Here is a 26,927-nt window from a genome sequence, read left to right as displayed (position 1 = left end):
GCCGAAGGAAAGCGGGATTATTCCAAGGGAAGACTCTATGGTAATGAGCTGGGGGTAGCATACTTTGGGAGTGCACTTAACGTTCGCTGATGGTTTGCAACATGATTGGAAGAATGCACCAATAATTATTTTTATTTCCACAGCTGAGTGTTTCTCTTAATCCAGATTGCAAAAATATATATCACAAATCCATCAGACCCATGTACTTACAGACCATCTTAGGATGAGGCTGGGAGTGTCAGCTACCATTGCTGTGTAACAAATTATCCCCACCCCCTAAAATTAGCAGTGCACGTTTATGATCTCACAGTTTCTGTGGGTCCGGAATTCAGGAGTTCGTGCTGGGTGGTCCTGACTTGGGATTTCTCATGGGTTTGTACTCACGGTGTCAGCTGGGGTTGCACTCATTTGAACGCTGGATTGGGGCTGGGAGCACCATTTCCAATATGGCTCACTCATGCGGTTAGCAAGTCAATGCCCATTGTTGGCGGGAAGCCTTAGATTCTCTCCACATGGGTCTCTCCAGAGGGCTGCCCCAGCATCCTCACAACGTGGCAGTTGCTTTCTCCAAAGAGCAAGAGAAGAGCCTGTCAACATCTTTGATGATCTCGGTGCCAGAGTCACACATTATCACTTCTATAATAGTCCATTGGCTGTGCACATCAGCCCTGTTCGGTGTTGCAGGGAGTACAGGAGAGTGTGAATCCCTGGAGGTGAGAATAATGGGGTGAGGGCGGGCATCATGGAAGGGAAGGACCCGAGACCCAGAGAGAAGTGGCTGCCCCCCCAAATCACGTTGCTAGTAAGTGTCAGAGCTAGGATTTTGTCTCGTTCTAAATCCTACACGTACTTTGTCAAACCAAAAGAATGCTTGATAGGCTCAGTGGCCCATGGGGAAAAGCTCATCGTAAAGATCCCGCTGGAGCAGAGTTCTTGCAATTGAAGGGATTTTTTTGAAGTGGGTTGCTTCTTTCTGGAGACCTTTTCTTCTGTCTGCGCCTTTCCTGTGACCTTGTAAAGGGAACCCCACATAGGAAGGCCCACCTCCTCATCCAAGGACGATGTTTTTGTTTTAAAGAGGTGTCAAGGAATGACTCCTGCTCAGACTTGCCGGAGATCCAGAACGGCTGGAAAACCACCTCTCACACGGAGCTCGTGAGAGGAGCCCGAATCACCTACCAGTGTGACCCCGGCTATGACATCGTGGGGAGTGACACCCTCACCTGCCAGTGGGACCTCAGCTGGAGCAGCGACCCCCCATTTTGCGAGAAAAGTAAGAGCCCTCCGGTTTTCTTCTTCTAGGTTGGGGGGTGGTGAGTCCCTCCCGTGGAGTAGTTTTCACGTAGATGCCGCAGAATCACTTACTGTCAGATCTGGCCTCCCTCCTACCCCACCAACTCACTGGCGCTGCTCCCAGCTGTCATCTTGTGGCTCTAAGGGCAGGGCTGTCAGACCCAGGTGCCTCCGGAAGCCTGGCAGATGATGGAAATGAGTGAAATAGACTGAGTGCGAGACAGTAAGGAGTGGTGTAGAGTGCGGTACGTGGGAATGTAAGCCCGCGTTAAAATGTCATTCAGATTGGTCGCTAAAATGCCTGCTGCAGCAAAGCAAGACCAATGCACCCAGGAGGCTGGAATGGTGGCTACCTGGATGAAGCCAGCTACCTGCAATAGGAGTTTCGAACTGGGGCCCCCAGGTCCCATTTGGATTGGTCTTGCTTGGCTGCAAGACGACATCAGGCGTGAGGGCCAGGCGTGGCCGGTGACAGCTGCGTCTGGTGTCTCGAGAAGCCAGCCAAGAAGAAAGTGCTTCTGGTTTCTACGCCGAAGCCTTAGTTGGTGGGAGGTGGGGGAGGTAAACTTGAGGGTGGTCTCTTCCCACTAACCATTGGCTTCCTACCTCCTCCTACACAAGCCTCCAATCTGCAGCCATTTGCTGGGAACCCTTGGGGAGACTTCGGGAGACCCGCTCAGCCTGCCTGGAGTGACCAGTTGCACGATACGAAATATTAAGTGTCAGCAGGGAAAGAGGGTATCGGGGAAGGGTTGGGGGGGAGGGGAGGGCTACAGGCAATCCCTGTCAGAAATATTCCAGTGGCAAGGAAAGTTAATTATAATGGGGAGAAACAGGAGAAAGCTTGCTAGAAATCCACAGAACGGGCTGCATAAACACCTGTTCCACGACACTATGTAGTGTCTGTGTTCACGTGTGTGAATCGTGATAGGAAATGAAAAGCCCACAGGGAGGACAGCACGTGTGGTGAGACATATCACAGGCACATTAACATGATCTACATCGTCATGATTTTTAAAATGTTTTCGGGGTCTCCTGGGTGGCTCAGTCCGTTGAGCATCCGACCTCAGCTCCGGTCATGATCTCATGGGTTTGTGAGTTCGAGCCAGCCCCGCACCAGTCTCTCTGCTGTCAGTGCAGAGCCAACCTCACATCCTCTGTCTCCCTCTCTCTCTGCCCCTCCCTGGCTCATGCTCTCTCTCTTTCTCAAAAATAAACATGAAAAAAATAAATCAATAGGAAGCCTTGGTGGCACAGTCAGTTAAGTGTTCGACTTCGGCTCAGGTCAGGATCTCACAACCCATGGGTTCAAGCCCCGCGTCGGGCTCTGTGCCAACAGCTCGGAGCCTGGAGCCGGCTTCGGATTCTGTGTCTCCCTCTCTCTCTGCCCCTCCCCCACTTGCGCGTGCTCTCTCTCCCTTTCTCTCAAAACTCTACATTTTTAAAAATTAAATAAAAAGGTAAGTAAACATTAAAATTTTTTAACTAAAAAATAGTGTTTTTTTTTATTTTTTTTTCAACGTTTATTTATTTTTGGGACAGAGAGAGACAGAGCATGAACAGGGGAGGGGCAGAGAGAGAGGGAGACACAGAATCGGAAACAGGCTCCAGGCTCTGAGCCATCAGCCCAGAGCCTGACGCGGGGCTCGAACTCCCGGACCGCCAGATCGTGACCTGGCTGAAGTCGGACGCTTAACCGACTGCGCCACCCAGGCGCCCCATAAATAGTGTTTTAAATATACATGTCTTAATGATTTTTAATTTTCTTAGTAACAATGATTTGTCAAATTCTTGAATAATAATGACTTTTAACTTTTTGAAACATAATGATTTTTAAATATTTTGAATAATGATTTTTACAGTTTTTGAATAATCATGATTTTTAAATTTTTTGAGGAATGATTTTTAAATTTTTTGAATAATAATAATTTTAAATTTTTAATAATAATGATTTTTAGATGTTTTAAATAATAATGCGATATACATTGCGTTAATGAGGGGTTTTTTTAACGTTTATTTATTTTTGAGAAACAGAGAAAGAGTATGAGTAGGAGAGGGGCAGAGAGAGAGAGAGAGAGAGAGAGAGAGAGGGAGACCCAGAATCTGAAACAGGCTCCAGGCTCTGAGCCATCAGCCCAGAGCCCGACGCGGGGCTCGAACCCACGGACCGCGAGATCGTGACCTGAGCCGGAGTCGGACGCTCAACCGACTGAGCCACCCAGGCGCCCCACGTTAATGAGTTTTAAGGCTTGGAGGAGACTAAGCTAGCTGTCTGTGGGAAACTCTCAACTGTCTCAATTTTTACCAGAAAAAGGCACGAATTAAAGCCAGTGAATCTGCACTGGGCCCCTTCTGGGCATCAGCGTTTATGTTCCCACGCGGGTTGCCTGTCAGGGCTCCACATCTAAGACCGAGCGAGATCCACCAACCCACCTCGGTGGCTTCTCTTTTGTGAAATGAGAACAGCAGAACGTCCTCAGAACAGTGAGGTCTCCCCTGAGAAGTCCTGAGTGTGGTTTGGTGCCTGCCTTTCATTCGTTCATCGCTTAAACTACACTCTTGACATTAAAAGATGCACGTAACCGAATCTTAACGTCACCCGAGCAGCAAGTGCTTCCTTACGGTACTCAACCAGTAGCAACATTTCGGGGTACAAAGTGAAAATCCCGCATGATCTCACTCTCGAGAAATGATGCCGCTCTTAACGGTTTATTCTGTGTTGTTCCAGTCACAGTGTGTGTTACACAGATACACGTATGTGCATGTGTCCCGTGCAAACATAGACAGAGATACCCCTACAGAAACGGCTGGAGAGACCGATATTTTGCCACAACAGGGATCACCGTATCCAAAGTGCCTGGTGCCTGCCGTTTTGCAGCTCAGAAATCCAGACGCTTTTTCATGTCACACGTTGTCCTCCTTCATTCTTTTTTAATTGGTTTACTGTCTTCCTTTTATGTCTATTGATTTTTTAATTGAAAAGTAATGGGTGCTTGTTTTGCTAGATTCAAGCACCACAAAGAAAGCAGTGAAGGGCTCCTCACTCTGTTCTCTTCGGTGGTTGCTCAGGATTCTATAGAAAGGCTGTTCCGTATTTAACTCTTCCCCTGTCAAAGGATCTGCACTGTTTCTCTCTCTCTCTCTCTCTCTCTCTCTCTTTTTTTTTTTTTTTTTTTTTTGTACCATTACAAACATGGTGCGATGATGTACAACCTCGTACGTAGGGCTTTGGGCCCTGATGCAAATATTTCTTTGGGCTGCTTCCTGTAAGTGGAATTAAATGCAAACCTGTTTCATCCTGGCCTGTTCTCCAGCCGCCTTTGATGGGCTCAGGTGCATGACCTTCCAAACAGGAAAAGAACCGAGTTAGGAAACTTTCCACGTCATCCCGCAGCTCTCAGCAAACCTGTGATCCTCCAGAGCCCTAACGCCCTCCCGGTCTGATTTCACCCTAGTCATGTACTGCACCGACCCCGGGGAAGTGGACCACTCAACCCGCTTAATCTCGGATCCCGTACTCCTGGTGGGCACCACCATCCAATACACCTGCAACCCGGGCTTTGTGCTGGAAGGGAGCTCTCTTCTGACCTGCTACAGCCGCGAGACCGGCACGCCCATCTGGACCTCGCGCCTGCCCCACTGCGTTTGTGAGTCCTGTTGTGTTGACTTGATGCCTGAGTGGCTCCGCTTCCTCGTGTTCGTGGTGGAGGGCTGGGCCGCTAGAAGGACGCATTCCAGCCTTCGGGAGGGTTTATTATTATTACTATCCCACGCCGTAGCTGGCAGATTGAAGGCATCGGACATCATGTCGTTTACAGTAATATTTATGGATTCACCTCCCTTCTCCTTAGGTAGCCTCGTGAGCATTGTACTGTTGTCTCCATTTCAAAAGACGAATACTAAGGTTCAGAGAAGTCAAGTCATTGCCCCGTGAAACACAGCCAGTTAATAGTGGAGGCCAGGGTCAAACCCAGACCTGCCTGCCTCTGCTGAAAATCAGGTCGTCCACAGGACACGAAACAGGCCGATTTAAACTCTCTTTGGCCTTATCTGTGTGAAACCCCCTAACACAAATGTTGGGTTAGGAAAAGACTTTTGGGCTTTCTTAATCATAAAAAGATAAAAAGCAAAAAGGCTTCCGAAGTCACTGTGACAAGGGAGGAATTCTTTTCTTGCCAAGCTGGGGAGGTGGAGGGCGGTGGTCCAGGGGTCTCAGGCTGACCGCACGAGGAATCACCCGAGAAGTTTTAAAACTCACTGGAGAGTCTGATGCTCCCGGCCTGGGGCGTAGTGCGAGCACTGGGGTTTTTCAGAGCTCCCCCGGGGTTTCGATGTGCAGCCAGGGGTCAGAACCATCGCTTAGAGAAATCAAGAGGCTACACAGAAGGAGGAAAGCCTCACACAATAAATATGTGGACCTGAGAACCCGTCAGCCCCGCTAATATTTTTTTTAATGTTTATTTATTTATTTTTTAGAGAGGGAGAGTGAGAGTGAGCACGCGTGCTCGTGTGCGAGCAGGGGAGGGGCAAAGAGTGAGAGAGGGAGAGAGAGACTCCCAGGCAGGCTCCAAGCTGCTAGTACGGCTACATCAACATTAAAGGCTTCTGCACAGAAAAGGGAGACTTTATTGTTCGGTGTTCCCACGGAACAAAGAATCTTGGACCACACACCTTGGGTCCCCATCTGCCTCTTTAGTCCAAGTCCTAGAATTTCAGAGCTAAGGGCATCTCGGAGGTAAAATGCTGTGTACAGCTGATGGGTAATTCAGACACAAGACACGTTGGCTCCCTTTTACAGACAATAATGGTCATTATGTATCGATTGTGTAAGACATTGTGCTAACCACATGATATGCATTTGTGAACGTGCATATATATGTATGTGTGTGTGTGTGCAAATATACTAAAGAAACCAGGCCTCAGATGGGAAAATAGGTAACAACAGTTTTTGTTGACTGAATGTACGAAACACATTGCGAAACAGATTATACACGCGTGTGAACGTAGAGGTGTGTAAATGCACATACTGTGTACATATCTGTAAGTGCGTGGATGCATGTATGTGTGCCTACAAGGGAAACTGAGACCCACAGGGACATGTGATCAAGGTCACAGCTCTGTTCCATGAGCAGAGCTGGGATTCCGGCCTTGGACTCCAGGGTGCCTACCACCAGCTTTACCCTCGCCCTTATTTCGCTGCAGGTGGCAGGGTACAAACCCGGGCAGGGATGTCCCAGCGGAGTTATAGCCCATGGCCCTACGCCCTCACCCGCAAGCACATCCCCTTCCAGTCCCCAGACCTTTGGGCCAGGTGGACACCACCTTATGGGGAGAACTGTGTCTCCTGGAAGGAAGCGTTGGCTAGCCCCCCGATGCCGTAACTTGGACCTTTTTTGGAACTAGGGTCTTTGCAGAGGTAGTCAAGCGAAGATGAGGTCTCACAGGACTGGGATGGGCACCAGTCCAGTGCCTGGTGTCCTCAGAAGAAGAGGGAAATTAAACATGGAGACCCAGGGAGAGCGTGATTCCAGACTTACCAGTCGAGGAACACCAAGAATTGCCCAAACTACCTTTGGAAGCCAGGTGGGGATACGGGAGGACCCTTCCCCCCAGGTTTCAGAGGGAGCGTGACCCCGTGGCCACCTTGACCTCAGACTTTTACCCTCCAGAGCTGTGAGACAATACATTTCTGTTGTTCAAAGCCCCCCCCCCTCAACCCCTGGTCAAGTGCACTTTGCTACAGCAGCCCAGGAAACCAAATGTGTTTCCCATTTCCTCCTGGTGACTGTAAGGGTGATCAGAACGCTTTGAACCAGTCAAGCTGCAGAGACCCAGAGATGAGAAGCTAAAAATAAAAGCTTATTTAAAAGTACTGAAAGGTGAAGATAGCATTGAAAGAAAGAAAGAAAGAAAGAGGAAAGAAACAAAGAAAGAAAGAAAGAAAGAAAGAGAAAGGAAAGGAAGGGAGGAAGGAAGGAAGAAAAAAAGAAAGAAAGAAAAAGAAAAGGAAGGAAGAAAGAAAGAAAGAAAGAAAGAGAAAGAAAAAAAGAAAGGAAAGGAAGGGAGGAAGGAAAGAAGGAAGGAAGAAAGAAAAGGAAGGAAGAAAGAGAAAGAAAGAAAGAAAGAAAAAGAAAGAGAAGGAAGGAAGAAAGAGAAAGAAAGAAAGAAAAACAAAGGGAAGGAAGGAAGGTAGGAAGGAAGGAAGCAAGGAAGGAAGAAAAGGCACTTCACTAATGAGGCACAGCCTCCAAAGACCCTCTGAGCTACACCGGCTGCTGGGTTTCTGAGAGGCACACACCTCCCTTCCTTCGGGACTCACCCCAGAATCTCCGTTGTGACGGCTTCCCTGACACCCGTGCTAATGAGTCACAAGCCAAGCTGGGTGTCAGGAGACATGCGAGGCTCCCGGAAGCCCAAAGAGGAACCCGTTACAGGCAAGCGAGCCCGGCAGGAGATTCGAGGCAGAGGGTGGTTAGGTTCTGGCATCGGGGGCCCAGGGTGAGAGAGGGAGGTTGTATTAGGTTCTGAGGGTGTTTGTAAGGATGCGTGTGTTAGGCGTGCACAGTTTGGGAGTGTTTCCTCTACGGAACAGGGGGGACCAGCCCCACTGGATGGGCTCCTTTGCCCTGCAAGCCCTTCTCCGGCATTCAGACGGTTGGAACACACGCACGGGTGGTAGGTGGGTTCACTTAAAAGCAGGCAAAGGAGGCCCGGAGAGAGTGAGCAGCTCTCCCGAAGTCACACAGCAGGGGAGGGGGGAACCCAGGATTCCAACCCAAGCCTAAGCCCAAAAGCATCATTTCCCACCCTGATCGTCCTGCAGAGTCCCAGCTTCCGAGCAAAGTTGTAGCGCTCTGTTTTTGACAAAGGTCCTCCACCAACAAGTTCACGAAGCAGACAGAGCCCTGGCTGTCTCCGGTTCCTGTTCAGGGTGGCTTGCTCAAGGCCATAGCTGGGTCCAGCGGGGACTCAAAACCATGTCTTTTCGTGCCTTTAAGGACAGACAGGTCAAGCAAAAGTAGAAGTATGTGGCATTCACAGCCAGGCCCGTACCCCCAGCTCTGCTGGGTGACCTCGGGCGAGTAGCTTGCCCTCTCTGGGCCTCAAAGCCCTCAGCTGCAAAAAAAAAAAAAAAAAGGGGGGGGTATGATACTCCCTCCCAGGCGGGGCGGTTGGAAGCAGTCCATTTGGTTATTCAAATGCAGGGACAGGCACGTCCAAACCCTCGCAATTCACAGTACCCTTTGCCATCTCAGGAATTTTTGGGGGTAAATACCCTGGGCCAGAATACCTCACGGTTCCATCCGTTAAGTCGTCTGGTCCAAACAGCTTCGTCAGTAGCCTATATACTCACAACTCCGTAGTCATTTGAAAAAGTAACGCGCATATGAAAAGATTTGATCTTAATTGCATTCTTAAATAACTAGAGTCACAGCTACAGGGATGTGGGTGCCTCTTGGGCTCCACCAAATTTCTCATATTTTGGCGACAGGCTGCACTCTGCCCCTTTCGTTCCATTCCATACTGATTTTATCATAGTTTTTGCTTTTCTGGGTAGTCACCGCAGAAAACCCAGCTTTGCAAAGACAGGGCATCGTCAAAAAGAATGTAGCTCTAATGTTGGAAGAGCTCCCATGGGTCTGTTTTTAAAAATTTTTTAAACAATCTCAGATGGTGGCACCCCCGGGGGTGCTTCAGTGCACCGTGTGGGGACGTATAAACAGACATGATCCACATTCTCGTGGAGCCTGAGGTCTGTTGTAAAGGGAAGGAGGAAGGATAGGTCTGTGGAGGAAATAATAAATCCCCAGCATCACCGCCTCCAGGAAGGCCTCCTTGACTGCCTAGGCTAGGTCTTGTTTCTCTTCCTGTGATCTCCCATGGCTCCTACCGTTTCGCCGATCACGGCACTGGTGGCAGCGTATTGAAATGATCTCTTTATGTGTTCGTAGAATCGAATACGTGACTTACTTGGTAGGATCGTATCCCGTGGGATTTTGCATCCCTCAGGCCCAGCCCGCTCAACCAATGACAGCACTTGTTACTATTACGGTCGTCGTTGTTGTTGGCGGTACTAATGTGGTCTTTATTGCACCTGGAGGCTTTTGTTGCGACTTCCCTCCTTTGCCGGTGACATGGTGCATGGCTTCTGAGGCTCCTGTCCGGAAGACACGAACCACACCACCCAAAGTAGTGGGTCCGACACATTCGGCCAGGGTTGTATGGGTGGCACCCCAGGGAGGCATTTAGGGATTCCCCGGGAGGCCCTGGCTCTTCACAGCCCTGCCCTCGGAACACTGCGGATGGAAGGCGGGGAGATTGCCTGCCCAGGGCAGAGCCCCCCGTGGCCACACTGTGGCCGTAGCAAAAGTTTCCGCTGCTGCACCATCCCCAGTGGCCTCACCTTGGCTCCCATATGCCGGCTCCAGCTGGGTGGCCCATGTTCATTTAGAAATTCCTGTCTCTGAGAAGGCAGTAGCTCGGAGGAATTCATGATAGCCCACAAGAAGAGCCCTCCACTGCAGCAGAACCACTAAATGCACAGGACTTAAAACCCCGCGGGTCCGTGTTTGTGTCCCAGCCCTGCCACTTGCCAGCTGTGTGACTCTGAACAAACTGGCGTCCTCATCAGAAAGAATGATCATGCCAAGCATAATACGGAAGCTCATGGCAATGAGTCTGCCAAACGGCAGGCACCCAAGTAACATTGGTTGCTAACTACCACACGGTTTCAGTGCTTCCTTGCTTGGTATGTTACAAACCATTCCATAGCAATAACTTAGGGAATCTGAGGGGCGCCTGGGTGGCCCAGTTGTTCAAGCATCTAACTCTTGGTTTCGGCTCAGGTCACGACCCCACGGTTTGTGAGTTCGAGCCCCGCGTCAGGCTATGCGCTGACAGTGTGGAGCCCGCTTGGGATTCTCTCTCTCCCTCTCTCTCTGCTCCTCCCCTCCCTCTCTCTCTCAAAATAAATAAATAAACTTAAAAAAAAAAACTGTGGGGGGGGCGCCTGGGTGGCTCGGGTTGAGCGTCCGACTTCAGCTCAGGTCATGATCTCCCGGTTCACGAGTTCGAGCCCCACATCGGGCTCTATGCTAACAGCTCAGAGCCTGGCGCCCGCTTTGGATTCTGTGTCTCCCTCTGTCTGTCTGCCCGCCCCTCCCCCACGTGCGCTCTGGCTCTCTCTCAAAAATAAATAAATACTAAAAACAATTCTACGGTTAAGGAGAGGGGAGAAATGCAGAGAAAAATAGAAATGAGGGTAGGTTTGTGATTATGTTTAATTCCTTCAGTCCGACTCAGCTGTATCCCTGAGAAAGAACAGGGGAAGTTCACACGGATTGCAACCAGAATTGTTTAAAGGCTTAGATCAGTGGTTCTCAACCAGAGATGAGTTTGCTCCTCCCCCGGAGACATTTGTCAGTGGCAGTTCCTGGAGACAATTTTGGTTGTTACAACGAGGGAGCTCCCCGTAGCTAATGAGTAGAGGTCAGGGACGTTGCTCAACAGCCGAAAAGGCTAGGATGGCTACCACAAAGAATTACCCAGCCCCAAACGTCAGTAGCATCTACGTTGAGAAAACCTGCCTTAGATGATCTTATTTCAAAGTGTGGGTATATCCTCGGAGTGGGAATGTCATTGCCCAGCTAAGGATGGGGTGTTATCCAAGTCCATTTATGTCACGGGCAGGAAAAATGGAGTCCAGAGCCTGGGATCGGTTAAACTAGGAATGGGTTCAACTCTCCCCAAGAAGTCATAAGCTGCCAGGCGTCATTTATGATGCTCCTACTGTATACTTTAGGCTCACATGGGATAGTCCTACTGTAGAGCAGACCCTGAGCTTCAAGCGTGCCTTGACGAGCTCCTCCCCAGGGAGGGAAACAGATACTAAATAATTAAATACACTCAGCGTGTTCACTGCTGGGTGGAGGAAGAACTGAAAGATCAGTGACTCTATTTGGGGTAGAGGGCACCAAGGAAGGTTTCTCGGAGGAGGAGAAATGGGGACTGAGTATTGAAAGGCAAGACTTACCCAGGCGGGGTGGGCAGGTAGGGTGGAAGACACGAGAAGAGTATTTCATAATGTAACAACACTGCCATCCGTCCATCATTTACCGAGCACCCGTGACCTGCCAAGAACATGCTGTAAACACTTCATACTCATTGTCTTATTTAATCTTCCACATCCCTGTGAGATAGATACTACCATTCTTTCCATTTGACTGATGAGGAAAACTGAGGCTCAGAGAGGGTGTGGCCCTTGCTGGCGGTCACACAGCTCGTGCATAGTAGAACCCAGATTTTAACCCAGATTCCGCAGCCCAGGCCATCTGCCCGTGCCCGTGTGCCACATGTGCCCGGAGGTGGGAGGTGGGGCGATGGATCTGAGGAATGGGAACCAGTTGGATGTGAGGGGAATGCAGGGAGATGGTAACGGAGAGGCCGGCCAAAGCCAGATCAGACAGGCTGCGAGTGGGCGTCCCCACAGATTTGCATCGTCTCATCAGAGCTGCTTTGGGCTTGCATTTCAGCGGAGGAGTCGCTGGCATGTGATAACCCTGGCTTGCCTGAAAACGGGTACCAAATCCTGTACAAGAGGCTCTACCTGCCGGGAGAGTCCCTCACCTTCATGTGCTACGAAGGCTTTGAGCTCATGGGCGAAGTGACCATTCGATGCCTCCTGGGACAGCCATCCCACTGGAACGGGCCACTGCCCGTGTGTAAAGGTAAAGAAACCTACTCTCGACCCTGGGACGGAGGGCCCCGCAGATGTCAGGTCCGGCTTCTTAGGATTCTCAGCTTGGCCTGAAGAAAAGCCGAGCCACTGTATTTCATTAAATCTAAGATACCGCCATTATTTTCCGCACCACTGAGAGAGGGGGAAAAAAAATTTCTGCCAATGAAACTATGGCGCACTCTGCCTTCTCCTGGCTTAGCATTTTTATTTTTACTTACTGAAGGTGCTATTGATTTATTTATTTATTTTTGTGACTTTTTTTAAATATGAAATTTATTGTCAAATTGGTTTCCATACAACGCCCAGTGCTCATCCCAAAAGGCGCCCTCCCTCAATACCCATCACCCACCCTCCCCTCCCTCCCACCTCCCATCAACCCTCAGTTTGTTCTCGGTTTTTAAGAGTCTCTTATGCTTTGGCTCCCTCCCTGTCTAACTTTTTTTTTTTTTTATCTTGAAGGCGCTCTTTAAAACTTAGATTTTCATCATAAAGGAAAGCCATTCTGCTTTTGACTCCTCTTTGGTCACGTGGCTTAAACATGTCCCACCTCCTGCACCCCGTTTTCCCAACCATTTGGTTGCCAAGGGTTACAACTGCTGCCCTGTTGCCTCTGGGGTGGCCTCCCAAGCTGCTCACATCCAATCTCCAAAGGCTGTGGTGGGTGCACGGTGGGGGCGGGGGTGGGGACGGTGCACGGGCATCGTGGGCGCCACCTGCTGGCCGTGGAGTGAATAACATGCCATCGGTTGTAAGACACGCCCCATATCAGAGATGGTCAAGAGCGAAATGTATTTTAGAATCCGTGAAACCCTCATCATTGAAATTAAGTCTTGGAATACCCAGTGAGACTTGGATCCATTTATCTGGGTCTTTAAGATGTGCGATTAATAACGATATCTTAAATCCGTTCAATGCTTTAGGTCAGTAGATCTTAACCTTTTATGGAGTCAAAACCCCCTTGAGAATCAGGCAGAATACTCTGAATTCTCTCCCCAGCAGGAAGGGAAGCATGGAGTTTTACATTTCTATTTGGGAACCCATCGCCTCAGTGGATCCCCACATGCCTTATTCATGAACTTCAGCACTGAGTCTTAAAAATGTTTTCCAACCAGCATTTCTGCTCCTAGGTATATGCACAAAATAATTGCCAACAGGCATTCAAACCAGCACTTGTAAACGAATATTCATAGAGGCATCGTTCACAAAAGATGGAAACAACCCAAATGCCCATCAACTGATGAGTGGATAAGCAAAATGTGGCGTATCCATATGGTGGAATATTATTCAGCCATGGAAAGGAGCAAAGTGCTGCTGTATCCATAGCCCGGATGGACATTGAAAATATTATGCTAAGTGAAAGAAGCCAGACACAAAAGATCACGTGTCCTATGATTACGTTTATAAGAAATATCCAAAATCGGTAAATTGATAGAGACAGGAAGCAGATTGGTCCAGGCTGTCGGGGGCTGGGTGGAGAGAAAGGAGTAACTGCTTCGTTGGTACAAAGTTGCCTTTTAGGGGTGATGAGAATGTTCTGGAAAGAGATAGAGGCGGTGGCTACCCAACATTGCGAGTGTGCTAAATGCCACAAAATTGCACACTTTACAATGGTTAATTTTATGTTATGTGAAATTTACCTCAAATTTTTTAAATGGTTTTTTTTCCCTGAATTACCTCATTTAAAGCCTTAGGACCACTCTCTAAGATAAATGAAGGATTGTACCCATTTTACAAAAAGAGAGGCTCAGAGAAGTTAAGTGACTGTCTCAAAGCCACACAGCTGTTACGAGACAAATCTGGGACTTGAACCCACATCTCCTGATTGTCAATATCCTGCCTCTTCTCCAGCGGGCTGGGTCAGGGGGGGCTTCACGGCTGTTAGGCTGATAGCCTCCAACCAGCCAGTGACTTCAGCATTAGAATCACCCAGACTGTTTATTAGGAACCCATTCTGGAGCGCCAGGGTGGCTCAGTCGGTTAAGCGTCCGACTTGGCTCAGGTCGTGATCTCACAGTCTGTGAGTTCAAGCCCCGCGTCGGGCTCTGTGCTGACAGCTCGGAGCCTGGAGCCTGCTTTGTATTCTGTGTCTCCCTCTCTCTCTCTCTGCATTTCTCTCTCTCTCTCTCTCAATAAATAAACATTAAAAAACAAGAAATAAATTCTGGAATCTACCCCACATCTACAAAATTAGAATCAGAGGGGTAGGACCCTAAAATAAGCATTTTAACAAGCTCTGGGTTGCTCAAATACACTTCGAATTTGAGAACCATTTAAGGCAGTGATTTCCAAACACAGAGTGCAAGTATAAACAGATTTCTGGGTCCCTGCAGGGGAGATGCTAATTCCACTGGGTCTAGAGCAGGACCCAGGGAGCCAGGGTAAGTAGCATCGGTGGTGAGTCTTAGCATCTGGCAAATGTGGGAAACACGGGCCTAGAGCAGGATGTTCTCACCTGGAGTCGAGCAGGGGCTTATCCCGCAAGAGCAAAGTCTTTATACAAGCAGTTCTTAATAAGAGGGCAGAGATCGTGTTGAAATGCAAAGAAAAATAAGGAATCAGCAACCGGGATTTAGGACAACTATCTTCCCGGGGTGCTTGGGTGGCTCAGTCAGTTAAGCGTCTAGTCTCTTTGTTTCGGCTCAGGTCACGATCTCACAGCTTCGCGAGTTCAAGCCCTGCGCTGGGCTCTGTGCTGACAGTGCAGAGCCTGCTTGGGATTCTCTCTACCCCTCCCCTACTTGCGCTGTCTCTGTCTCTGTCTCAAAATAAATAAACTCAAAAAAAAAAAAAAAAAAAAGATGACTATCTTCCTCCTCTTAAATTCCTTAAACTGCCTTCCTCCTCCCAAATTCCTGCCCTAGTCTTGACTAAATCCAGCCCTGTGTGTGAATTTATTTTCGATAGCACAGGAAATCTGCTTTGTAGAGTTAAAACACGGGGATGTTTTCCCCCGGTAAAGATTTCCTGTAAACCTTCTAAGTGCTACATGGACGTTAATAGAAATTAATCTGGTGTTGCTAGTAAGTGTTCTGCGTGGAGGAAAATTAACAGGTTTTTTTAATAAGAAATCTAAGTTTGGGGCGCCTGGGTGGCGCAGTCGGTTAAGCGTCCGACTTCAGCCAGGTCACGATCTCGCGGTCCGTGAGTTCGAGCCCCGCGTCAGGCTGTGCGCTGATGGCTCAGAGCCTGGAGCCTGTTTCCGATTCTGTGTCTCCCTGTCTCTCTGCCCCTCCCCCGTTCATGCTCTGTCTCTCTGTCCCAAAAATAAATAAACGTTGAAAAAAAATTAAAAAAAAAAAAAAGAAATCTAAGTTTAAGGATACCATAGAAAGGCCGTTTTTGATCTGCCCCAGGACTGTTTATATTCTTTTTGGATTAGCTACAAAAGTATCTCGTGCAAGAGGTAGAAGAAATCAGAGCCGCAAGGGAAGCGTTAGCAGCTCTTCTCTTCTGTTCCCCAGCCCTTCCTTTCTTCCCCGGAAGCCAGTACTAATCACCCCTGAGTGTCCCGTCTCCCAGTTCTCTGGACTCACACAAATAGATACACTGCACGGGGAAGGGGGTGGGGCAGGGGATGTTGGTTTCCAAGTAAAAACACTTCGAACGATACTTACCTTGTGTTTTGCTTTTCCCCACTTATCCCACATCTCCGTCAAGTTGCAAAAAAAGGAAAAATGTGGCTTCTGCCCTATCTTTTTCGTTGCCGCCCATCATTCCACGCTGGGATGTAGCATGATGCGTCCAGTCCTTCCTCTGTGGACGGATCTCCCGGTTCTTTTCCGGTTTCTTGTTTGTTTGGTCTCGTGTTGCCCAAAAACACCCTTGCCCATGAATCTTCGGGTGCTGACTTTTCTCGTCAAATAGAACACATTCCTCAAATTGGGATCAGTGGTGTGGGCAAAGATCCGTGGATGCTGAGTTTTTGTGGATTTTGCCAGATCCTTTTCCATAACCATAGTGATTCATGCTCCCCCTCTAATAATGGGTGATAATGTCCCTTTCCGCACGTCCTTGCCAGCATTGGATGCTAGCATTTTTTTTTTTTTGATGTCGCCAATCTTAAGGGAAAATGAAACTGCCATCCAAAAATACACACGTGATCAAAAACATAAGAAAAGATAAAAATTGCTCGATCCCTGAACCCTCTATGTTCTAAGATAGGTGAGCCCTTGAAACCCCAGCAGGTGAGTGGCCCCCTGACCCCCACTTTCTTTCTCAGGCACAGCAGAGTTTCTGGCAGGAAAGTATCTTGGGGGATCCTTACATCTTTCTCTCCCCTCCATTTCTACCCCTGAGACCCCATGACTCTGTAAGGCAATGAGAAGTCACTTCCCCTTCCAAAAAAATGTGGGCTGCATGGACATTTTGTGATCTGGAGTTAGCGAGGTGACTGAGGGCCAATGTAAAGTCACCCGACTGGGACTCAGGGGCGGGGCTTCTGCCTGACTCTGCTGTGGACCAGCTGCATGCCCTTGAGCCAGCCACCCTCCCTCTCCGACCTTGGTTCCTCTTTGTGTGAAATAAAAGGAAAAGGCAGGGCCCAGGAGGCTGCATTTCAGCATGTGCCCCAGGAGCCACTGACCACACTCCAAGGGACACAAGTTTAAGGCTTCCTTCTGGCTCCGAGGTTCAGTAGGAGTCCCTGCGCTCCCACACACGCACCCAATGTCCAGCTCGTATCTTGGGCAGGAAACATCTGTCCCCATCCCTCCATTTTCCTGTTGCCCTAATTCCAGAGACACCTGCAGTTAGTTAGTTAGTTAGTTAGTAAGCTGGCTGATTCAGTTGGCATCACATGGTAATGACTAAAGTCAAAGAGTGACTTTGACCAAGGCACAGATTAGGAAGTCTCAGTATTAGGACATGAGTACAGCTGGGCCTCTGGTGACCATCCCCTGTCACTCCTTTATAATGCAATCTTTTTATCTAAGCCCTTCGCCCTGGGGTTTTGCATCTTTGAAACACATCCGTGTGGGTATATTTCTGTCCTCGGCTACCATGATGTCTTTGGGGCCAAAACCTGGGAATGCCAGTCCTTATCGCCTTGAACTTCCAGAGAACTTGTATAAGGAATGCAGGGAAATGAATGAATTCCAGAGAGTCCTAGTCTGTGACAGTGCATGAAAATCGCTTTACAGAGAATATAAATAATAGCCAAATAAATATGGAATAGAAGGGAAACCAGAAAGGTTCGTATAAACATGTATTTCAAAGCAGGAAAACAGTTTCGCCTCTGGCTGGATTCTGGATTTGGGGCTCTGTCTCGAGCCTCACCTTTGGTCAATCTTTGTCTTACATAAGGAACAATAAAAGAGCAGAACTATGTGATTAAAAGCAGAGGGTGGGGAAGGTCGAGCGGTCTTGAGCGTAAAGCCTGCCTCTATCCGCACAGAAGCTGTGTGAGGTCAGAAAAGTTGCTTTACTTCTCTGAGCCTCGGTTTGTTCATCCGCAAAATGGGGATGATGATGGCATCTGCCTAACGAGATTGTTGTAAGGGTTAAATGAGCACATACATGTATAAAGCTCTTAGCACAATGTCTGACATGCAGTGAGTGTTCAGTAATTGTTCACTATTACCACTGTCATCCTTGTCTCTTTCGTATCTATCTCACGATCTCTCAGGACCCTAGGAAGGGAATGTGTCCAGGCATTTCCGCTAATTCCAGCAGCCCAAGAGAAAGAAAAGCCTAGTACTAACTTCAGCAAAGCATGGTGTGGGCTTTTGCCCCTAATGTTTTGCCGTCACTCCATGCAGAGTGAATTCACTTGACATTAACCAATGCTTCCAATTTCCCTTTCAGTTAATCAAGACAGCTTTGAACACGCATTAGAAGGTGAGTTCCATAATGAAAAAAAAAATCCAATAAATCAAGCTAATAGCAGAAAACAAGGGCAGGTCCTTGCATATTCTTCTCCAAGTGCAAAAAAAAAAAAAAAAAAAAAAAAACAAGCAGAAATCCCATCTTCACACTACTGAAAATAATTTCAAAATAAAACATATTGTAAAAGAACCAGGCCATCAGATTTGCCACCTAGGGTCCTAACTATGACCTGAAGGGATTTACTACCAGTTATGAACATGGGGTCAGAATATCAGAGGGTCCTGAGAAAGGCACAACCCTGTTGTACAACTTTTCACCCATGTGGTGCTGTTTGGGGGAATTAAATCCAGTGATGCCCCACCTCCCATGCTGAGAACCCCCCTGGCTTTGGGAGGGAAAGGTCTGCCTGGCAGATGCCCTGTGGTCTGTGTTCCCTTTGGTCTTTGTCTTCCCCAAATTACGTGTCCCTGTGTCCTCCTGGTTTTAGATTCTCCTCCTGTTAGAAATTCCCAAGTGAGATTTATTCACGGGGAACGGACGGTAAAAGGTAGCCAGGATTTTGTTTTGACTTTTATTCTATGTTTCCTTCCCTTGCAACCCCTCCCATACGTAAAACATTCTGCATGCTGCATCATTTCCATTCACTTTGGTACAAAGCCACTCACCAGGGATGTGTGTCAGAAAAAAACCATATATATATATACATATATATATATATATATATATTCATGTTTTAAGTTGTAACCAGTTAAGCAGTCTTTATTATTATTTTTGGAGCCACTTAGCTTTCTGGCAATAAGTAATTCACTCAGAACGTGGGGCTGTGTGAATTACGTGTCATTAGCTGCTCTCCCTTGCAACAGATGACATTGTAATCCAAACAGGCAGGGCCGGGGCTCAGGTGTAAGTGCAGAAGAGGAGCATGTATTAGTCACTCCGCAGGGAAAAGAGAGGGCACTTTGTGGTGTTAGTGTCTTCTCAGGCCATCTCTTCGCTGCCTTTCAGCAACCGATGAACCATGGGAATGTCTCAAAGGCCTGGGTGGCTCAGACGTTATGAGTGCCATCGTAATGTTTTGGGCTCATGCAGTTGTCATGGGTGTTAGGATCGATTTTTCAGACTCCGGAGAGTGGCAGTTAATGGATTATAGATTGGTGTGCACAGCTGAGCTCTATTGGCCGTGGCCGTGGAGAAATGGCAGACAGAACCTGGAGCACGAACATCTAGAAGAGACGTGGGGTCTCCCATCAAGCTATCCTGGGAAAATGCCCCTGGCCCCCTACATCAGCTACAACAGCTTCCACAACCCAGTGGGAGGTGGTGAGAGGCTCCCGGAAAGGCAGAGAGGGTGCGGCCACGGCCTCTGGGAGTCAAAACTGGGTGTCCCCAGTTGGGGTGTCATCGCAAGGTGCAGTACTGAGAGTGGACCCGGCTGCCCAACGCCCTCTCCTGGGGGGTCTGGGGGACACCTGTCAGTCTGGGTGCAGCAAGCACCCCGTTTTCCATGGGATGCTGAGCAAATCTGCCTTCCCAGTTAGCACACAGGAGATGTTCTCCAAGTCTCTCCTTGAACGGGATTTTAGCCGGATTTCAACTGCACCCAGCCACCCGCCCCCCCAAAATGGGCATGGTATGACCGAGGTTTGAAAGAGTGTAATTCTCCGTAGCCCCGTGGGCTCCATTGCAAAGAACCAGCCCCGTTCCCTCTAGCGTCCGCCTCTTCTCCCCTCTGGGGATGGTTCTCCAGTGGCCAAGGCTCTGCGATGCCCTGGGAGGGCAGGTGCTCCCCTGGGAGCCGGGTACCCACATGGGCCAAGGGCGTGAGACACGAGGGCTTCACCGGCTTGTGTGTTTAGTGGCAGAAGCGGCAGCAGAGACATCGCTGGAAGGGGGAAACATGGCGCTGGCAATCTTCATCCCTGTTCTCATCATCTCCTTACTGCTGGGAGGAGCCTACATTTACATCACCAGGTAGGGGGCTTCGGGGCAAGGGGGTGGGGGGCTGCGGTCCACTCAATGACCAGAGCACTGGGGGGCTGCGTCACCACCTGTAGCTTGGGGGCAGGGGTACTTGTGTGCTTGCAGATGACGTGATTCAACTTGGCTCCGGGGGAGACACTTCTATTGCGCACCTCCCAGCCCCACCCCCCACGGCAGGAGGCATGATCCCTGACCTCAGGGAGCTGTGGTTTAATGAGAGAGAGACACATCTTTCACAATGCCAGGCACACTGACATCTACCCCATCATTGACTCATTCATTCATTCGCTTTTTCAACACACGTGACAAATCCAACACGCACCAGACGTTGTCCCGGGTGTTGGGGTCGTGGAGCTTGCCTGCAGTGAGGAAGGAAGATACTCAGCCATCGCCAGGATATTCACTCAGTCATTCAAATTCACAATTATTGGGCACCTGCTGTGTGCCGGGCAGTTTTGGGGGGCGGGGGGATTCTAGGAACATCCTTGTGAGCAAAACAGAAGGAGATCTTTGATATGTGGGGTCCAGGTTCTAATGGGAGAGAGACAGACAAGCAAAGCGTAAAAGAGAAGTAAATACAGGTGACTCTTGAAACAAATGAGGGTTAGGGGCGCCAACGCCCAGTGATCAAAAATTTGCACATAACTTTTGACTCCCTGAACGCTAAACTGCCGTTGACCAGAAACCTTACAGATAACATAAACAGTCAAGTAACACATATTTTGTATGTTATATGTATTATATACTGTATGCTTACAATAGAGTCAGCTAGAGAAAAGAAAGCGTTATTAAGGAAATCATAAGAGAAAATACTTAAAGGTACCATACTGTATTTATCCAAAAAGAAAAATCCACATATAAGTGGACCTGCGCAGTTCAAACCTGTGTTGTTCAAAAGCCGACTGTGTACATTAGGAGGTGATGAATGCAGGGAGAAAAGAAAGCTGAGAAGGGAGCAAAAGGGACCTGGGCTAGAGGAGGTGGTTGAATTTTAAAGAAGAGTTCCCACTGAGAAATGACATTTGAGAAAGGACTTGGAAGCAATGAGTCGCCTGTGCAAATATCTGGAAGAGGAGGATTCCAGGCAGATAAACAGTATGTGCAAAGGCCCTGAGGCAGGCCTCTGCCCAATATAAATTTTTTCTGCCCTTGTGGAGCCCACAGTGTAGTAGGGGGAGAGGAGAAACACACAAATTATAACACACCGTGAGGAACACAATGAAGGAAAGAGATAAGGTGTAGTAATGGAAGGACCACCTTTTTTTCAGTTTATTTATTTTGACAGTGGGGAGAGGTGCAAGGGAGGGGCAGAGAGAGGGAGAGAGAGAATCCCAAGCAGGTTCCACTCTGTCAGCACGTATCCCAATGCGGGGCTCGGTCTCACACACCACGAGCTCATGGTCTGAGCAGAAACCTAGAGTGGGACACTTAACCGACTGAGCCAGTCAGGTGCCCCGAAGAACCACCTTTTAAATAGGTAGTCAGAGAAGGGTGCTCTGAGGCAACACAGTACATAGTAGGTGCTCAAAAAATGCTCATTACTACTTTTTTCTCTCTGCATTAAACAGGCACTTGAACCACCTTACGGGTAAAAACCAGTTGAGCTTTACCCCTCCCCAGTAAGGGGAGGTACTAAGGCTTTAGTTATCAGTGACTGGGTTGAAGTTGAGAACAATTTGGATTGTCGTCTGCTCCAGGACAAGTAATTTCTCTCTCTTCCATTGTCTCTTCTCCAGATGCCGCTATTACTCCAGCCTCCGCCTGCCCCTGATGTACTCCCACCCCTACAGCCAGATCACCGTGGAAACTGAGTTTGACAACCCCATTTATGAGACAGGGGTAAGTTGGTCTGTCTTCTCCACCCCCCACGCCAGTGCCTCCCTCCTTGTCTGCTTTGAATGCACCGACATCAAAACGGAAGGTTTCATTTCCTTTGGCTCACGATGCTACTGCCAGAAAGGCATGGCCGGTGGTCCTGCCCCAGCCCCACCGTGACCACGATGGGGATAACCGTCGGGAGAACCCAGCTCTCTTCACGTGCCGATGACAAGCCTGGAAGGCTTGCTCTGGGCAGTAACAGTCACAGAAAGAAATCACAGGCTTTTGGCTGCACCAAAGAAAGACCCATGGAGACACAGCTGAGATGGGTCAGAACCCACCAGAGGCAATGGGCCGCACCCCACATCTGGCTGAACTCCACTCCGTATTGAATGACAATGTGCAACGTTCCAACCCGTTTGGGTGGCAGACATTTGTGTGGGGTACTAGGGACACAGTCGTGAACCAAATAGACACCGTCCAGCCATTAATGAGCTTATGGTCTTGCAAAGGAGACAGAGATCAACAGTAAGATCAATAATAATAATAATAATAATAGGTACCAGGAGCCAGGCACCTTGAATACACAATCCTTGAAACTCTTTGTAATATATTCTGCAGTTATCTCTGAGTGACTGATGAGGATACTGAGAGGTCAGAGAGACGAGACAACGGTAAGCACAGCCTAGAGCCAGGATACAAATTCAAAGTGATGCCGTTAACCACTATATTATCTCGCTTCCCGTTGAACCTCAAACAATCAAATACGCCAGTGGATATCTTGATTACAACAAATCATCATTTTTAGGGACCATGAAAAAAATTGGTCGAGGTGCTATGAGACCTGCCCAAGACATGCTAGCACCTTTGCTGTGTTCTGTTCATGGGAAGCCAATCACAGGTCCTGCCCACACTTAAGGAAAGGGCATCATGCAAGAATGTGACCTCCAAGAGGTGGGGAACATGGGAGCCACCTTAGTGTCTTCCCACCCCACTCCCATCTACCATGAAGCACAGACTTGATTGCTTATCTGTGTCGACCCAGCAGGAACCATAGACCTCCGTTAAAGCACAGGACAATGACCTCTTCTGGGGCCATGTCTATGACTTCCTATATCTCCCTGTTCCTCTGTCCTGGAGGCCTGGAATATATTACACACACTCTATGAATATTGGAGAAATTGAATTGGTTGCTATCCACATGTTTTAGACATTTTAGATATGGCACCAGTAAGAAGAGGTCATATGTTATTTCACATTCCATGTACTTTGTTTCCAAATCCTAAAAGAAGGTCAGGCTGATTTTTAAAAATTAGCATTTTAGAAACTAGATCTTATTAATGCTTATTAGTGTAGTGTATCAGTCACCCAGCACTATAATAATGCTGAGTAACAAATAATCCCAAAACTCAGTCACTCAAAGCAACAAATGCCAATTTGCTCACCAGTCTGCAAGATGGTGCTTTCAGCTCGCTGTGGCTGAGTGATAGTCCTGGTTCAGCCATGCTCACTGTCACATCCGGGACCGGCAGGTTGTTGGCCGGGGTGGCTCAACTCTGCTACCCACATTATTCACCTCCTTGCTGGGTCGAAAGGCTATCGAGGCACGCTCTGACCGCGGCTCTATCACACAAGGGTTTACTCGATCTGTTGCTTCTGTCTCTTGCAGGAAACCAGGGAGTATGAGGTGTCCATTTAAGGAGAGCTACACGTGAGAAGGGAACTCACAGATAGGAACTCAACTACACCTCCTCGAGAGATTCATCCAGAGACCACGCGGCATTTGATTGAAACCCCCAGAATGTTTTGTCCGTCTTTTCTTTAGAGTCTTTATGGAAGATTTCCTGTTTTTCTTTTTCTTCGCTGTATTTATTCTATTTAAAATTGAAATAGGGGTGGTTGGAGGAGTTGGAACTGCAGCCAGATTCATGAGACAGCCTCGACTCTGAGGGCAGACAGAGGACCAGCAAAATGACCAACGTGGCGGCAGAGGGGAAAAAAGACACAAGCAGACGCTGGGTTTCTCCATCAGCAACGCCAGGCAATGGCGGCATCACATCAACCTCACGCATCTTTGGGGTCCACGCCCACGGTGCTTTTAGGACAAATCCAAGCCCAAGATTAGGTTGGAAAGGGTGCGTCTTGGTGGATTAACTCAGGTCGGACTCGAGCTTGAGCAGGTCTGCTCCCAAACAAATCCTGGGGTCGCTCTTCTGACACTCTCCTCTTCTCCAAGGTCTTGCCACGGCCCCTCCCCCTCCCCCGGTCCTCCTGAAGACGGCAGAGGGGTTAACGTGACCATTCTCGCTTGCCACCCTGGCCTCGCCAGGGGCTGGCAGAATCAGAAAATGTTTCAGAGTAAATGAGAGACCTGAAAAAGCTGGTGAAGCGTGGGGGTGACGGGGAACGTTGAGTGAGGGGACCCAGTTGACACAATGTTCTTTCCTGTGACGACTCCTTCAGTGGCGAAAGGGAAGGTTATTTATGCTGCAAGTGCAGAGTCCATCACCTTGTTCTGCAAAGGCCACCCTCAACCTGGGACGGTAGATCTGCGGGCTTTGGAGGCACGGGGAGCTTCACCCACCTGGTTACAAGGGTTTGTGCTGCAGGGGGAGGGACCACGTCCCGAAATCCAGGGAGGAGCTCTGTCTGTTTTCCTGGAATACTGCAACGCCGGAGCCTACAAAATAAGGGAGACTCGCGTGCCCTGTTTCTCTAAAAAGTGTCAGAAGAAACACCTGCAATCAAGGATTTCAGAAGGGAGGGTCCTATGAGAAGAAACTGCTTTTCTGTTCTCCGAGGCTCTGCCCAGATGTTGGACCGTGGCGTGAATGCTGACCGTGGAGGGGCAGGAAAACGGGAGCAGGGGATTTAAACCCACAACGGGATCCTGGCCATACAATTCGATCCCCACGGAGGACAGAAGGAGGAGTTTCAGGCGGGAAGGGAAACCCGAACGGCTCATTAATCACCTGCACATCCTCAGATTTTGTCTGCGTCCTTTTGCTCCAACCCAGTGGGACTGGTGAGCGTGTGGCTCTCAGGAGGCTTCTTCTCCAAATACGGAATAAAGAAAAGGCAAGGGGTGAGGCTACGTGGAAGGAATAGTACGGGCAAGGTAGATTTGCCTCCCTGGACCGTCTCCTCCCTAGTGACGGCCGGTGGCTCAGAGAAAGACAGCCCCCGTGCTTTCGGAGCCCACGTTGGCACCCTCCCACACTCTCCAGAATCGTTTTATGTCAGCTGGTTTCCAAGCAAGAAGAGAGCTCTCGGCTGCCATGCCATTGAGAGGATGGTTGGAGTGTGTTTTTTGGTTAGCTTGTCTAGACAGCTCTGGACCAGGCTAGGGCAGTTGACTTTGACATAGCCTTCTCCCGGCAAGACACCTGGGGTTCCATCTTGGGGGAATCAGAGGCCCAATACTTTCTCCTTCTGCCAGAAAAGAATCCTGCTTATATGCTCCTTAAGGCATGCATCCTGATGCACAGCAAGAGATCATTAAAGGCTGCCTTCCAGCCACCCAAAACCCACCCCACTTTATGCAAAACAAAAACCCAGAGGAGAGTCATTCCCGATCATCAGTAGGCAACCGTCATGTTTGGAGATGGCCCAACAATGCAAACAAGGCGACCTTTTTTTTTTTTTTTTTTTAAAGGGCAGACTCCAATCTTCTGCTTTTGTTTCTGTTTGATGCTTATTCTAACCCTAACTCTGGGTCCTCTGGAAGGAAGAACTCGATTAATGATATTTAATTTTAGAGCATACTATGGTTACATGGAAACTAAACATTTGCCTTTCATCAAGACTGACAAAATATGAAATCCTTCTTGGCTGTTGAGGGATAGAAAGGTGTTGGTTTTTTGTTGTTTTTTTTTCAGGATACCGATGTCTTAGTTCTGTCTTAGTGGTACAGCACATAGAACCATGTTTTAAACATTTATTTTCATCTAAAGATGGATCGTGTGAGCTTGGCAATGTACAGTGTGACTGAAAAGGCAGGTTGGTGTCTGTTTTTCTTTTTGAATATCTGAATGTGTGTTTGTAAAGGCAAAAACATAAAAATAGTGCCAAAAATGTACCGTGCATCTCATTTAGGCTCATACACGTCTGTTTTTATAAGGTCGATGTTAAAACCCATCGGGATTCAATATTTTTGAACGGGATACAATCTTGAGCAACTCGAGAACCAACCCACGGGACCTTTCCTACAAGCCCCTCTTTGTTTTCAAAACAGTGGGGAAACGGTTTACAGAGATTTCAAGGTTCAAAGAATGCATGTGATGGTGGGTATTACATGCTAATTCATATAAGCTGTATCTGTCAGCTGCCGCCCTGTGCTTTACAAACACACACGCTCAATCCTCTTTGCCTTGGAGCTCATCTTTTTGCTTTTTTGGGGGGGGGGATGGGGAGGAGTAGAATTATCTAGCCAACGGAAGTACTCTGGTCGCTGCGTGAGGGCCGTCCTTACTTGGTTCCACAGACATGCTTTAAATAAGATCTCTTGCAGCCAGCTCCTTGGAAAGCCTACGGAGCCTCAGGCTGATAGCTTTGGCAACTGCCAAACTGCCCAGCAGGAAGCAAGTGGCCGCATCATCAGGACGGTTGTATAAGCAGAAGTGACTTGGTAAATGTGTGGGTAGATTTAGGCTGAATGTGAGCCTCGGGCAAAAAAATGACCTTTCTTTGGAGTAAATCCAAAGGGTATGACTTTCCTATGCCCTTGAGTCGTCATGGGGGGGGGGGGGCCATTCGAGGTCAGAGATTACGGAATGTTGTCCAGCACCCTCAATGGTAGGCTTTCACCTGGGACGTTTTCATTTTCATTTTATCCCCAAACAGAAGAAAAAGCAAAACAAACTTTCTAAGCTAGAATAATGAAGTCAAGTCATTTTCCACTTTGTATATATTGATGCTAATAAAACAAATGAAAAAGAAGCAAATCTATGGGGTTTTTGTTACGAAAACACTCCAGGATGGCCTCAAGGGGGTCGGGGGTCGGGGAGGGTTCTGGTGTCTGGGGATTGGGCTGGGGTCACACCTGCTGCCACTTTGGTTGACAGGACAGGCTGCCGACTTGGGAATGCTTCCAGAATATTGGGGGAATGTTCGGAACAAGACAGGACAGCAGCTGCCATCAGACATACTCAACACGGGCTGCCATGACAGAGACAGGAGGCTTAGACAACACAGGGTTACATCCTACAGTTCTGGGGGCTGGAAGTCCAAGATCATGGTGCTGACCGATTCAGTTCCTGGTGAGAGCTCTCCTCCT

General features: G+C 48.5%; 1 protein-coding gene across 3 annotated transcripts in view; it reads left to right on the top strand.

Moving 5' to 3' along the window:
* SEZ6L (seizure related 6 homolog like) overlaps positions 1–26,595 on the top strand; it is a 183,643-nt gene extending 157,048 nt beyond the window's left edge. The window contains exons 11-17 of one of the 3 annotated variants that reach the window (XM_045041398.1): positions 1,079–1,273; positions 4,749–4,940; positions 11,826–12,020; positions 17,834–17,866; positions 19,717–19,825; positions 21,571–21,673; positions 23,322–26,595. In XM_045041398.1, the coding sequence (XP_044897333.1) occupies positions 1,079–1,273; positions 4,749–4,940; positions 11,826–12,020; positions 17,834–17,866; positions 19,717–19,825; positions 21,571–21,673; positions 23,322–23,351 (857 nt within the window). In that variant the 3' untranslated portion in view covers positions 23,352–26,595. Of the gene's footprint in view, positions 1–1,078; positions 1,274–4,748; positions 4,941–11,825; positions 12,021–17,833; positions 17,867–19,710; positions 19,826–21,570; positions 21,674–23,321 lie in introns of all 3 variants that reach the window. The other 2 variants (XM_023242157.2, XM_045041399.1) reach the window with 2 other exon arrangements.
* Positions 26,596–26,927: the final 332 nt, after the last annotated feature.

This window comes from Felis catus, chromosome D3, assembly GCF_018350175.1.
Source record: "Felis catus isolate Fca126 chromosome D3, F.catus_Fca126_mat1.0, whole genome shotgun sequence".
Taxonomy (NCBI): domain Eukaryota; kingdom Metazoa; phylum Chordata; class Mammalia; order Carnivora; family Felidae; genus Felis; species Felis catus.
The sequence above is the reverse complement of the archived record's forward strand: the minus strand, read 5'-3'. Positions and strand labels throughout refer to the sequence as shown.